Genomic DNA, 14,780 nt, shown 5'->3' on the forward strand with positions numbered 1-14,780 from the left:
GTAAGTGCAGTGGAAGAAATGAACACTCTAGCTACTCAGTTAGGCTTGGCAGAAAACTCTACCCAATGTGACTCCTCTGTGTGTTTAATATTAAGTGTACATTTAAATACTGTGCTGGAAGTAGGCTTGATTGTTGAGCATTTTTTAAATTAAGCCCTCTCGCCTTAAAACTTCTGGAGTTCATTCACACCTGCTCCACACTTTGTTTTATGGGTTTATCTGCTCTTTTGGCAGACAAATATGGAATATATTCCAATTTTTTTCCCCTCCAGTATCTGTTTTCTTCCAAATAAAAACCAGTATATAAATCCTGGTACTAAAAGAAGTATAAGCTTTTTGGGATGAGTATGAAACAATGATGTGCTAAGAATATAAAGCTACAATGACATATCATACTGAAACTCAATAAATTCTGGTAGTAAAGATAATTTTCCCTATAGGAGCTATTCAGCAATAAAATCTTTTGCAGGAAAATAATATTGAGTCCAGGAGATTATAATTTTTACATATATCATTGAGGCAGTGTTAGCCCTTTCTCAGATATGGATTACTTGTGTTTCCCCATTTTACTCATAAATAGTCCGACCCTTTGTACAGACACTATCAACAGAAAAGATAGCGCCAGTCAAGAAAGTAAATGTAAATCATTCATGTGGAGCCAAACACTCTATTTTCTGTGTTGAGAAGCTTTTATTGGATCACCACAATATTTTGGATTAGTTACACTATGGCTCTGAAATATCAAATTATGGTGCAATCATTTTCCCTATAAAAGGAAATAAAATAAAGAAGCACAGTGCATGAGGCTTTGGTCACTGAACTAAGCCAAGGTTTTAGAGCCAGTTCCAGTCCGGTGCAGAGAGGAAACTTCTTCACACTCTTTCATAAACTCTAGTGCAGACAACCCCTTTCATGGCATATTCCTAGGGCATAAAGGAAAATATTAATATAAACTTTTTACTGGCAGCAGTTGTGTCTGCTGCAGTAATCTCTGAAGTCAATGAAAATCCAGATGTCATGTTTTAGACCTCTACATATTTACAGAACTTCTAGAGCAAACAGAAAAGCTATTTTTGTATTGCAAATATAGTTTCTATTTTTACAGTTTTAAACTTCATTAAGTGGCATTTAATGACAAAAAGATTTCAAAATCAAGCTCCACTTCCACAAACAAATTTACTTTTCTTGGTATTATTGCTGCCTTGTCAGAAATATTAGTTCCACTTAGTTTTTATATCATGGTCCACCAACACTTTCAAATTTTCAAAGTAGTAAGGGTTTTTTGTGTAGAAGGAGAAACAGCCTGGGTATTTCAAAGGTCAGGCTTCTGGCCTAAAAAACTTTGCTCTTCTGAGTCGCAAAATATTTCCCTTGACCCTCTCACCCCAGTGGCCTTCAGTGGTTGCTGATGACTCACAGCCACAGGATACATGCAACAAAGGTGACAGGATGTTAAAAAAATACTTCCTTGGTCTGCAAAATATGAGGAGTCCTCCACAACCCTGGATGAGGCAAGGGACAGACAGCAGGATGCTGACAGAAGAGGCACACTCTGTTGCATGAAGAGGGCTTAATAATTGGAAATCCTACACAGAAATGCATCCATGAGCAGATGCAAAAACAAATCAACCTTCCTACATAAAGGGAGGTTTCAAGAGAGCTGGGAGTGGACTTTTCACAGGGGTGTGTAGTGGCAGGACAAGAGGGAATGGCTTTAAATTGGGAGAGGGGAGTTTTGGATTAGGTATTAGGAATAAATTCTTTATCATGAGGGTGGTGAGACACTGGAACAGGTTGGCCAGAGGAGTTATGAATGTCCCACCCCTGGGCATGTTCAAGGCCAGACTGTATGGGGCTTTGGGCAACCTGGTCTAGTGGACGGTGTCCTTGTGTCCATGACAGTGGGTTGGAACTAGATAATCTCTAATATTACTTTCAGCCCAAACCATTCTATGATTCTGTGTATGAGAATTTATAACAAAAGGCAGCCAGAACAAGCTAACATGTAAAAGTGTAGTGCTGCTGACTGCAAACAAATTGCCAAAAGAAGTTTGACTCCAATATTTAAAAACTTTAATGAACAAAGTGAAATCTTAATTTTAATAGTGACCCTTACAACTAGGGTCCCTGAAATGTTTTATCTCCCTGGCTTGGCCAAGATGGAGAAAAGGAAAGAGCTGTTTAAGGGTCAGCAGTACCCTGCTTGTAAACTTTTGTTTCCATTTCACAGGTTTCTGTTATTTTTAAACCTTATTCCTTTTTACAACAATAATATTGAGAGCAGTAAGCATGCTGTCAATTTATGGCAGCTCTGCCAATATAGTCACTTTAAAGACAAGGTGCTGTATGCAGCAACGTTTATTTCCTTCTTTTCTCTCCTTTAATTTGTCTCATTATTCAAAGAGTAAGCCAAAATTGATAGTCTGTTTAGACAGGAATGAACTGATGGCTGTATTTTTCTGAACTTTAGCAGCATACAAGGAACATGAACTTACCACCACCATCTTCCCATCAACAAGTCTTCTCTTTATCGTGGTTTCTTTGCCATTCCACTTCTGCACTTGCACCAATGACCCTTTCTCCAAGGTTACAACACTCTGCAAATTCCAAGAGAAGAGTTTCAAACTGCAGTTTGAGCTTTGCAGATAGTGTAGCAATTCACTTTACGTTCAGCAAGATATGTGCTCTGGGTAATGACATGCTCAGTAACATTATATTCAGCACTATATCTTCTTTTAGTCCTTTATTTTAGTGGTTTGGAAAACTCAAGGTGCACTAAGGGAGTAGGTAAAATTTCCCCTGATCTTCTTCTAGGAGATGTTCAGACCACTCAGATACCATCAGCCCCCTTACCTTGACTTTCCGGTCATCTGCTGTTGTTTCGTCAAACTGCTGGCCCAGTTTGAAAGAGATGGTTGTATTTTTGAAGGTGCTTTCAGTTCTGATGGTCACTATGTCCCCTTTCATACTGATGATCACATCGGGCCTTGCCAGGCCACCCAGTTTCCGGGTAGCTAAACCCACTCCTAGAAATCAGAAACAAAACAATCATTACACTCTAGAAGCAATAAACTCAGTTTCCTTTCATGATTCTTCAGTGGAAGAATATGCTTCAATGCCTGATTGAGATGAAACACTAATTCTTTAGATGAGACACTACTGAGACAGAGGTAGAATACTGGGAACCTCAGTATTCAGGGGCTGAGGCAGCCCCAGCTGATAAGAGTGCACCTTCAGCAAGAAGTAAAGATATACACGATTATAGAGCTGTGCACATTTAGATAAGAAGAAATAGGGTTGGTTACAGATCTGCATTAATTTCATATAGATAGAACAAGCAGAAAAATTCAGAGGAAGTGTGGTTCTCCTAAAAATTTGTAAAAAACCTTTTAAAAAATTCTTTGACAAATCTGAGAATTTGTACCTTTGTTAATAATTGCACAGAAGAAACTGGACACTGAATTTCCAATATGCTGGTTCTTGTTCCTTAAAACATACTGAACACTGGGTATTTCCTAAGTTGTTATTAACACCCCTTAAGGATCCTTGCATCTAAACCTTGGTGAAAAGTACAAGTATGAAATATAAAAAATATCGAGGTGTAAGGGCTGAGAGCTGAAAAGAGCTTCCAGAAATATCCCATACCAAAAGCCTTTTGTATTGCCTAGTCCTTTTCAGTCCAGTTCATTGTCTACTGGCTGTGAGGCTTGGGGCAAGCAGGAATAAAGCCACTGGTGATATATCACTGCTTCATAAAAGCAGAAAAGGGGTAGCTGCATTTAGTGCCTTTGTTAATGCTATGCTATGCTCAGATTAAAAGATCTTTAAAAAAGGGTATAACATTATCTGCAAAGTATAAAACTATTTGCAGTAATTATTCCATACTAAGCAATTCTGTTCAGATGTTCAGAAAAATATCTGCAGCTGGACTTTCCTCCCACATTCACCCTGGCTAATTAATTAACTGCAATTCTTTTGTTATTCAGTCTAACATTTCAAATAAAGGGAATCAGTGAATCATTTATATGGTAAAAGGAATGCAGTAGCTCACTGTCTGTGTACTTTGCATATAGGAATTAAGCCAGCATTAAAATGAAGAACAATGCTCAATTTGTTACATTCTTGGCATTCTTCAGTAACAGATAGATTCATTCATAGTATTTAGATGTCTGAAACTACAGTGTCATGAGACATCAGCTCCATTATATATTGTAAATTATCGTAAGTCACAAGTTTAATGGTGCAAGCAAGAGGAAACATAAAAAAATCTGTATCTCCATAGATTACTCTCATTAAAGAAAAACATATTAGATCAGTTCATATTAGTTAATAGAAGTAGATTTATAGTAGTAATTCATCACCTGCCTTTTTCAATTTAGATGCTAAAGAAGATAAATTAAATTATATTGGAAGAGTAATTAAGTGCTTTTTATGGCCAGAAAGAAGGCACTATCCGTGAGAACCTTCCCAAATGAAACTTACAAAGAAAAAGAAAAAACATAAAATAAGAACAAAACCAAACCCAGAACATTTCTCACCCAATTCTTTCATATAATCATCAAAATTTTCACTGGACATGAGTTTCCAGGTTCCCACAAATCGGTTACACATCGTACAGGCTTTGTGAGGCGCTGGTCCTGCAGAAAGAGGCAGTGGCCACAGCAGCTCTTGGTGGCAGTCGGGGAGATTGTGTGCCCAACTGAGATTTAGTGGTCTCTCTTTAAAGAGGTCCGGTCCATGTGGCAGTCGGGGGTGGCCAATAGGGGAGGCAGGACCAGGGAGAGACAATGTGCACCTTGTCCGAGGCAGCCGTGCCAGTACAAGGCTCGGGGTGACGCTGCCTTGGCTTCCTTCACTGAGAGCACCAGGACACGAGGGGCACATGGGGACAGGGCAGGACCACTGCACTGCAGAGCGGTCAGGGCACACTGCACTGGGACATCAGCAACACAGGAGCACTGCCTCCCCACAAAACCCAGCTCCAACTGTCCTCCCAGTGTTATTCTCCTGCTGTCACCATACGGAACAGGAATCTGTAACAACCATCTCATCCAGCTGCCTGACCAATCCAGGGCTGACCAAAGTTACAGCATGTTGTTAAGCCATTGTCCAAATGCCTCTTAAATACTGACAGGCCTGGGGCTTCCTCTCTAGGAAGCCTGTTTCAGTGTGTGACCACTCTCTCACTAAAGAAGTGCTTCCTAATGACAAATCTGAACCTCCCCTGACACAGCTTTGAACCATTCCCACACATCCTATCCCTGGATACCAGGGAGAAGAGATCAGCACCTTCCTCTCCACTGAGGGGAGTCTCAGGAGTGAAATTTTTGTAGTCTTTGGTTTATGTGGTGGCTATGGGAAATAAGAAGGTCTTCAGTCACATATTTTGGTGGCATATGCAAAATGTTCTTAAACCCCTCAATCATAACATCAGTGGGGGAAGCTGAACAGAGCTTCCCTTGCTGAACAGGTCTAACGACAGTTCAGTGCAGGGAGCAAAATTCTGGAGTGATTGAAAAGATGAACAAGGCAGAGATGTCTTTCTCCCCCACAGCTGGAAGCAGATGCTGTACCTGTAATAAGTAAGTAAATGTCAGTCTTTGAAGATGTTGTCCACACAAAACTCTTCTAAAGCAGAGATGCATCATATCACATTTTGTATAAAGAATAGCTAGCTCTTTTTTCCCATCTCTGGAAATTAGAAAACTACTTCTAAATGAAACTATTGATTATTACTCAAGAAATAATATGAAAATATTCTACCCTTGCTCCTCAAGCATTCTTTGTTCTTTTATTTGTCTTATCCACATAAAGGCACTTTAACAAGACAAGGCTGGTGCCTTTGGGAAATAAAAGATGATTGGGATGTAGAATCAGGCCCAAAGAAATGCAAGAAAAGCAAATTAGTCAGAATAGAACAGCCGCACTGCAGTACCAGTAACCTTAAGAACAAAAGTAACAGAGAATTATTTATTCAGACAAAACCCCAGTCTTAAACAGTCTCAAACAATGTTGACATTGCTACCATCTATCCCTTTGTCACTAAGAAAAATCAGTACTTTCATTTAAAGGACTTGCAGCTTAGAAAGAACAAGAGCCAAGAAATATATCTCAGTAGAAATAATTGTGGAAACCAATATTTTCTTGAAGTTTAAAGAGGAAAAACGTATCAAGGATTGTGAGCACATACGATAAGGGAGAGCCTTGATTCCCTTGTTTTGTTTATAGTTGATATAAGACAGGATTTAAAACATTGAAATTTATCTCTTGTGAAGAAGCACAAGAGATAAAGGTAAAACTTGATGGAAATAAAACTAAAATAGAACTAAAAATTCAGAGACTATTTAGGAATAAAGATACTGTTTAAAGAAATGCAGAAAGTAAATTATGTGAATTTCTTTAAAGGAAATATGATCTAGGCATATTCAAGGCCAAAAAAAGTCTAAATAGATTCCCAGGAGAGCAATGAAGAAAACAGAAATAGAAGGGGAGAACAGAGGTCAAAGAGGGACTTGCTGTGAGGACAACCAAGGATGTCTTAGCATTGACTCTGTGAAGCTGAAGGATCAACTCTGAACATGGGGTCAGCAGCCTCTCTTTTCCCAATATCTACATTGGAGGGTGCAAATAGCTTCTTGTTCCCTCAGCTGAACATCATACATGACCAGACTGGGACAGCTGGGCTGGGGATATGAGTCCAGACTGCACTGCACACATGGGGTTTGACAGGCCAGGACACAAAAGTCCTTCAAGTTCTTTCCAGTGGAAATAAATAGTTAAAAGAAAAAGAGAAAAACAACTGATAAGTCAATGCTCAGAATAAGCCTTTCCTCATCTTTTTGCTGAACTGCCAAAACTCTGGGTGTGAGTTGCCTTTCCCTTTTGTCATCCAAGAAACCTGTAAGGAGCAGTGAGTGAATGTGGTGAGGGACAGAGATCTCCTCCTCTCAGCATTCAAGGTGCCTGCTGTGGTAAATGTGCTGCTCATGGGTTTGTAGGGGTTTAGTAAGATCCTTCTTTGGCAGAAAGGAATGCTCTGGGGTGGTTACTGACCTTTGGACAATAGTTCAGCATGACAGAAAAGAGAGGGAGACATGTGCTGCTCTGCAGGTTAGGACAAGACACCAATTTGACTTTAGCCCTTAGGAATGTGTGCTCCCACCTCCATCTAGGTCTGAGAGCACACACCTTTTCTTGACAGAGAGGAAATCACATAAAAATCTGTTTATTCAAGCAGTTACTAGACTGCTGCCGTTCTCAGACAATAAATTTTGTCATTTTTCAGAGAATAAATTCCAAACATGTTCATATTCTAAGAAAAGCATTGCTAATACTTCCTTATGGTGCTGTCCCTGTTCACGTTTATAGACAGAATGTCACTTTATTGAAATTTCCAAAAATTGAAGTTTTATGCATTCATAAATTTCAAAGTCGTTCACCGTGTAACAAACTAAATGGTGATGTTTTTAAAAGACATTACCCTTTGCTGAAATATTGGGCTGTGCATGTTACAATTGTAACTGCTGGTTGCATTCAGAATGTAAGATTTCTGGAAAATAAAATCTGCTATTTGAATATCAGAATATTGGAAATTTTCCTCTGACAGAGTATTTCTAAATGTGTAGATGATAGAATACTATGGGCTGATATTTAAAGTCTATATGTAGTTTATTTAAGTCAATGTATCTGCTTCTTACAGCCATCACTCTTGTGTAGATTTTCTACCACTAAACTGTAGTTGTATCGTAACTCTCATAAATAATTTTGGTTTTGTTAAGTGCTAGGTAGATTTAGTACTGTGTATATGGAGTACGCTGAAGCATTCTTCCATCCCATATGCTACTGCTGTTCTTTAAATTGGTGAGATTTCTTTAGCAATGAAGCCAAGGCTAAAACACAGGGGGTGTTTATTCATGTTTATTTCAACACTTTCTGCAGAATTTACTGATGGTCTTTGGCATCACCTTTAAATGACTCCTCAGCTCATGTACAATGTAAAAGTCCTTCCATTTCCCTATCCGGTTGTATAAATAGTGCAAAAACTTGGGAACAATCTGAGTTAAACAGAGGAAAGTTCAAGTGTATGAGAGGTCTCTGCTGCTAGCAGTAGGGACTCAGCACCATCACCTCTGACAGCTGACTTTAGGAATGTCAGGAATATGTGGAATTTGGTTCACAGATCTTAATCACTATAGATATAGTCATTTCCCTATTTAAGGGAACATTTAAGGCACACATTTTGATATTTATTGTCCAGGTTCTCCCTAGAAATCTTGATTATCTTTTTTTTGTCCTCAGTTTAAGCCCTCCCAGGAGTAGAAATCATGGCTTCTATAGATGTTAACAGGAGACCAGGCCTATGGGCAAGCAGAGTTGAAGAACATGGTGTCCAAAGGGCTTTGCATCTAGAAAGGCTCATGTTCCCAAGACTGATCAAGCCTAATGAGCTAGTAGAAAATGCATACAGGTAGTAAAGGAGGTTGTATCACTAGCAAACGTGTACAGGCTATTAGTAAACCTGAATATTTTTAAGCTATGATTCTTAATTTAAGGCTTTTAGCCTATCTAGGACAAAATGAGATGATCAAGACAGGCAAATTGACAAAATGATCACAGGTGAAAGTTCTAACTGCTATAACTTCACACTTGAGGTGGAAAGATCAAGCTGCTTTAAATGGTCCCTAATTTTAAAATCATCTGGATTTGTGCACAGAGGAGGTGCCTGGTACCCTGCTCATGTTTGGAAGCCAAAACTGGACATCCACAGTTCATGCTCCTCCCTGCCCCAGGAACAGCCAGCTCTGCTTGAAGCTGAGAAGAGCAGCCCTATTATTTCCCTGGCTGTGCACAGCCTCCTTGTGGGGGCAGCCCGCACACAGATGATGTTTCTGGTCATTCTGCCCCTGTGACACAAGTGCCACTCCCTGGACCGGCCCCGATGCTCTTTCTGCAGGGAGATGGTGGCATGGCTGAGTGTGGCACTGGCTCCCACAAGTGCTTTCCTGCACAGCACCCCTTCCCCACACTGCACTGCCCCCAAGCCCCTTCCTGACAAACTCCAGCATAAGCACACATTGTAGAAAGCAGAACCTTTTATTGAATAGGCACAACAAATTAGACTAAATGCGTGTAACTGCTTTGGGATATATCTGAAAAAAAGTACAGTTCTCTTTAAAACAGATTTGTGGGGCTTTTCTCCTTTGGTTAGGTTGTTTTACTCCAGCTTTAAGCATTAGTCCTGTGTGAAGGTGGTTTCTTCATGCTTTTTCATAAACTCTTTTGCAGGAAACATTATTCATGGTGCATTCCTGGAGGGAAAAAATAATTCAATAATGTTAGTCAGAAGGTAGAGAATTACTTATCCATTGGGAGCCAGTTTAAGAAAAAATTGCATTTATCCATCTCTAAAGGCAATTGCTAAAAGAGTGGAACCCAGTTTTGAGAGCTTCAGCAATGGAAGACTGAAAAACAAGCACAGGAGTGAAAGAATTTTCAAGAACTGCTCTACTGACCCCCAGCAGATTCTTAATCTTTCCTTAAAAATCTCTAAAGAAGGCTCCTTTTACTTCTGTGGAGGCTGACTGGACCCTGCAATTGGGCATTAACTTTTTTTCTCTTCACCTTTTGCAGCTGTGGCTTGTCCTCTTCACACACGTGAGCACAACACGCACACACAGAGAGCCTTCAGACTTGCAGCTGCTAGTGTCAGCCTCTGCATGTGAAGCTCTGTTCTCATCTGTTTTTCAGTTAGATCAAACTCTGTTTTGTTCAATCTTTCTTAATGAAGTTGTTATTAAAAACTATTTCTATATCCTCTCCTCTGGTCTCTATCCAAATAAATTTAAATACTGGATTTATGGACACATTATTTTTCCCTAGGGGAGGGCAGAACTCTTTAGGAATTTTGTGTATGTGTATTCTTTTGCAGCATGTAGGAATCTCAGCTGCCTCTTATGAATGTAAGTCCTGTCCCAGATTCTTCAAAGTGTGTTTTCTACAGGTGTAGAGCAGAGTTGGGAAGTCCCAGACTGTAGGTGGGCCTTACTGGCACCAAGTCAAGCACAATAGTCTCTGACCAGACAAAACCAAGCAGCAGAGCTTGGACACGTTTCCTTGCTCTAACATCATATTATTAACACAGTTGCTGGTGATGCATAGCAGGCTTCCCACAGGTGATTAAGCCTCTGCTGAAGATGAACAGGAGTATTCTGCATCAGCCTAGAGTGGACACATTTCATGTGGGCTTTGCTAATGCTTCCTCTATACTGTCCAGGACTTAGAGATTCTGATATATGTTAGTTTTCCTTATAGGATTTTTCTTCCTTCAATTCCCCAACCATGTCTTGCTATGGAGAACAGGCACCTCCCATACCATTCCATAAGTTTAACAACTTTTCAGTTTTAACCTACACTCTAGAGTCAATCAGAGAGACTTCTCACTGAGTGCACAGAGCCCTTTTAGATGTCTTCTCTTCCTGTGTTTGAATCCAAAGTCATTCATCAGCTAAACATGAATTCTGCACACTGAATTCAGTGATTAAGTAACAAAGATTGACTTACCACCACCAGGTTCCCATCCACCACTTTTCTCTTTATGATAGTCTCTTTCCCGTCCCACTTCTGCACCTGGCTCAGCACACCATTGTCTAGGGTTATGACATTCTACCAAAATAAAAAAACAAAGTGTGGCTGTTTCATCAGGGTGCTCTGGTCTCAAGAGAAGACTCTCCAGGTCCAAACAGCACTAAGCACAAAGCACCCATAACATTCTTACCTGTGGAGGCAGCATTTCTGCTCTGGATGTCAAAATCACAGCTCTGCCCTGCTGCTCCCACATCCATTTTGAGAGATGCATTTGCAAAATGCCATTTTGGAACTCACCTTTGTTTTTCTGTCATCTGCTGTGGTCTCATCAAACTCTTCACCCAGCTTGAAAGAGACCTCTGTATTTTTGAAGGTGCTTTCTGTTTTGATGGTTATCACATCACCGTTGATGCTGATAGTTACATTAGGCTTTGCCACACCAGCCATCTTCCTGGTAGCAAACCCCACACCTGTAAATAAGGTAGGGCACTATGAAATTTTTGTCTTTCCTCAACCTTTTTGTCTTATACACTGGAAAATAAAAAATACAACCCTCAGTACTTTTTCCCCTATTGCTTTCTGACTGTTAATAATTCTATGTTACAGGGCTTCTTTTGTAAAATCTCACTTGGTACTCTTTATCTATAGATCAAGCTGGGTGGGTTGATGTAATGATGTAATGAAATTCTCTATAAATAGTAAAAGCAGTATTTTGAAGACTGAGATTATGTGAATGCCAGGTATTTGCACATAGACTTGCTCAGAATAACTTTCATAACTTGTACTCTAACTTGTATACTAATTATATCTAAATGTAAATAAGCAGGAATATTTGACAGTTTCTGAGCCACAAAAGCAACAAAACAAACAAATAAACAAGGAAAAAAAAAAGCAAGCTTTTTATATTTACAAGTGGGTAGGTTGAATATAAGGAAATGATTAAGAAATAGTTGGCAATGGTTATGTCCTGAGTAAAATCTGGAGTAAAGATTAAGAGTGCAAGAGTCACTCATTGAAAGCTGTCAGGATAAGTCACAGTAAGTATTTTACCTCTAAACTGCAAATAACCCCCCCAGCTTTTTAGCACGTACTAATTGAATCAGTGCAAGTTAACTCCTGCTTCCTCCGCACCAACAGAATGTTGAAACCTTTAAAATCCCAATTTTAATTCTAAGCAAGAAGTCTACACCTTTAGAGAAAAGTGTTAGACATCAAATCTTGCAATGAATCCATGCAATTGTCTTTGTTAATATTCACTGGAGGCAGCTAAAGAGTTTCATTCAATATAATAGCCATAGCAATTAACTGGTGTCCTAATCCAGTAGCATTTTAAAATTGTTTAGATGTGTTGCTCATAGAAATAAGGAAACTTGCTGCTTTCTAGCATCACACCTAGATGCATGTCCAAGGATAAAAAGTAATTCACACAAAATTTTACTTCCATTTATAACACTACTAATAAGGCATGCAGAGACCTGGCTTACCTGAAATTATTCTCATCAATCAAAGTTTTTCTGCTTTATAGGAATTCAACACCATTTATTGACACAGATGAATTCTCCAGTTTAAGACTATCGGATCAAAATAGTTGATTAAAACCCCCCTGATAAACAGCAAAACCAGAAAAAGCAAGCAAAGAGTAAAGTTCAAAACTGGCATTCCTTCCCTGTTCCAGATACAAGAAGTTGAAATAACAATTCTCACCCAGTTCTTTCATATAGTCCTCAAAGTTTTCACTAGAAAGGAGCTTCCAGGTTCCCACAAAGTGGTCGCACATTTTGTCAGGCTAGAAAGTTGTCTTCCACAGGTTCCAAAGGAAATGCAGGACAGGAGAGTATAATGAGCTCCAGGGGAAGAGTACTTATCTTTAAAAAGGAGCTGTGGCCACATGATGCTCTGGGATGACCAATGAAGAGGGAGTCCCAGGGCCCAGTGTTTTTCTTCCTCCCCTACCCCTCCTCTGCCAGTGGGTCATAGTGCTATTATTCATATGCCCTTACTAGCACAAAGATCACTGTCTTGTTTTTATTTAATTATTTTTGACATTCAAGAACACTCTACCTTAAAGGCAAATAATTAAATCAAATTACCTTTCAGAATAAAAAGGTAATTAATGTTCTCTCCCCTACTCTTTCATTTCAGTCTACTATATCAAATGGACACAGCTCACTTCCTAGACTTTCAGATCCAAAAGGCTCATTGGGATCATTTAGACTGTTTTCAGCCTCCCTGCAATCAGAAATTTCCTCTAGAGAAATACAGAACTACAGGAAGAAGTGGGTTTCGAGCACAAAGAGAGAATGCTGGGGTTATAGTAGGCTAAGGCAACAGAATTGCTTCCTTGATTGGGATCTGCTTGTCCTTGCACCACCTGAATCAATTTAACAATCTGTAATATGCTTTTATGCAATGGAGATGGGGTTCTGCGAGAAGAAAAGTAACAAAACAGGATTTTTCTCCCTTTTTACTCCTATGCTTTCAGAACATGTATGTCCCAATGACTAGCATTATGAGTAGTTGTGGCATATAGCTAAGCTCTAGTATTGACCTGCCAAATGTCCCTGGACACTTCATTTCTTTTCTGTTTGTGTTGTTCAGGCATTAATTTGTTTGAGGCAAGTTGTGCACAGGCCTGACATAATGGGTCCATCTTGACTGATCCTCTAAACCCTGTCATACTTCTGTTCACAAAAAAAAATCAGAAAGCTGTCAAGCAAGTTCTTAGACTTTCCTTTGTAATGTGCTTTTCCAATGGCAGAAAGCAGCTAATACATGCATAGTCCAGCCCCTGCAATTCTCTTTATGTGGTTTTCCTGGAATTACTCTGCTAGTTGCTAGGCATCGATATTGTGGGCCACATATTTTTCTGCTTGTTGTCTTTGTAAATAACAATGCTATAGAAATTATTTATATAGGCTTGCAAGATCATAGGGGTATTTCTAAGGAAAGGGAAGTGGGGAGTTCTCCAGTGCCTCCTGCCACTCAGGCAGGGTCACCTCTGAGCCCACATCAGGCTGCTTAGAGCTGTGCCCTTTTGTGGATCAGAAAACTCCAGGATGGAGCCAGGCAGCATACACCCCTGCCCAGCTGTCCCAAGGAGGACACGGTCTCCTTATCTTCTCTCTGAACCTCTCTACTTTCAGCTTTTATTCACAATTTCTCATCCCCCCACTATTCACTGCCTGGTTCCAACTCCTCCGTCACTTTCCCACAGGTGTTGAGGGTTGTTTGTAAGCACTCCCAAAGCTTAGCCAGGATGAACCACTTCAATCTCACAGCCTCTTGTCACAGGGCAAGTGCTCCAGACCCCTGAAGATCCTGTGGGTCCTCTGCTGAGCTCACCTCAGAACTGGATACAGTACTCTGGGTACACCCTAATGACTGCTGAGATGAGGGGCATAACCACTTCCACCAACCTGTACTTCTGCACATCCAGCTCGGGATGTTTTTGACCTTTCGCTGCCAGGTCTCAGCTGACTGCCCACCAGGACTCTGAGGGCTGTTTCTGCAGGGCTCCTCCCTAGGCAGTGTGTCCCCAGCCTGGATTGCTCTGAGACCTGAGCAACTTTGTACATGTATAATTAGTTACCCCCTTGTGCCTTTAAGATGTCAGTCTATGGGGACTAGAATAGCTAATTTTAGATTTGGCCTATTCTTTTAAAATTTTTTGCATGTTCACTGACTTTGGCCTAATCTCAAAATAAATGAAACTATATTCTAATTATGAAGCAGCTAGTGCCTTTCCTGGTTGGTTTTTGCAGAATGTCACACGCTCAAGTGTTCTTTAAAATGAAATTCTGAGGTCCCTCAAGTTTGTGTCATTATCTTGAGGTATTTTTACTTCAGATTATTGGCTTGAGAAACTCTGTATTGTGTGTGAGCAGATGGTAGGAACATGAAAACTCAAATCCAGCATTTAAATAATGAGAACTGAAAGTACCAGCTGAGGATTGTTGCAGTGGCCCAGATAGAAAGGCTGCGATGTGGATTAAATCAGTTCCTGTTTGTACTTTTCTTGACTTTTGGGAACTATTCTGTGTGCAGCTTACTACAACCATAAAAAAAAAAAAACCTACAAACCATTTGTTTGGAGGGGAAATAGGGCTTTTATATTCAAAACTACAGTCTGGGAGAGGCAATTTGCGTTCCTTTGGTATTAACAGCTGTCTGCAATGCTTGTGATATTGGGAGAATTT

At 39.9% G+C, this 14,780-nt stretch overlaps 2 protein-coding genes across 2 annotated transcripts; both read right to left on the reverse strand.

Annotated features, from left to right (window-relative positions):
• Positions 1-670: 670 nt before the first annotated feature.
• On the reverse strand, positions 671-4,723 carry LOC107198314 (myelin P2 protein-like). The gene is made up of 4 exons (XM_015615250.3): positions 4,539-4,723; positions 2,854-3,026; positions 2,496-2,597; positions 671-923 (listed from the first exon to the last, which is right to left on the reverse strand). The coding sequence occupies exons 1-4, from the start codon at positions 4,609-4,611 to the stop codon at positions 873-875; spliced, it is 399 nt and encodes a 132-aa protein (XP_015470736.1). The 5' UTR covers positions 4,612-4,723; the 3' UTR covers positions 671-872.
• A 4,351-nt stretch (positions 4,724-9,074) lies between these two features.
• LOC107200988 (fatty acid-binding protein, adipocyte) lies at positions 9,075-12,512 on the reverse strand. The gene is made up of 4 exons (XM_015620151.1): positions 12,289-12,512; positions 10,882-11,054; positions 10,561-10,662; positions 9,075-9,308 (listed from the first exon to the last, which is right to left on the reverse strand). The coding sequence occupies exons 1-4, from the start codon at positions 12,359-12,361 to the stop codon at positions 9,258-9,260; spliced, it is 399 nt and encodes a 132-aa protein (XP_015475637.1). The 5' UTR covers positions 12,362-12,512; the 3' UTR covers positions 9,075-9,257.
• Between the last annotated feature and the right edge of the window lie 2,268 nt (positions 12,513-14,780).

Source organism: Parus major, chromosome 2 (genome assembly GCF_001522545.3).
Source record: "Parus major isolate Abel chromosome 2, Parus_major1.1, whole genome shotgun sequence".
Classification (NCBI taxonomy): Eukaryota; Metazoa; Chordata; class Aves; order Passeriformes; family Paridae; genus Parus; species Parus major.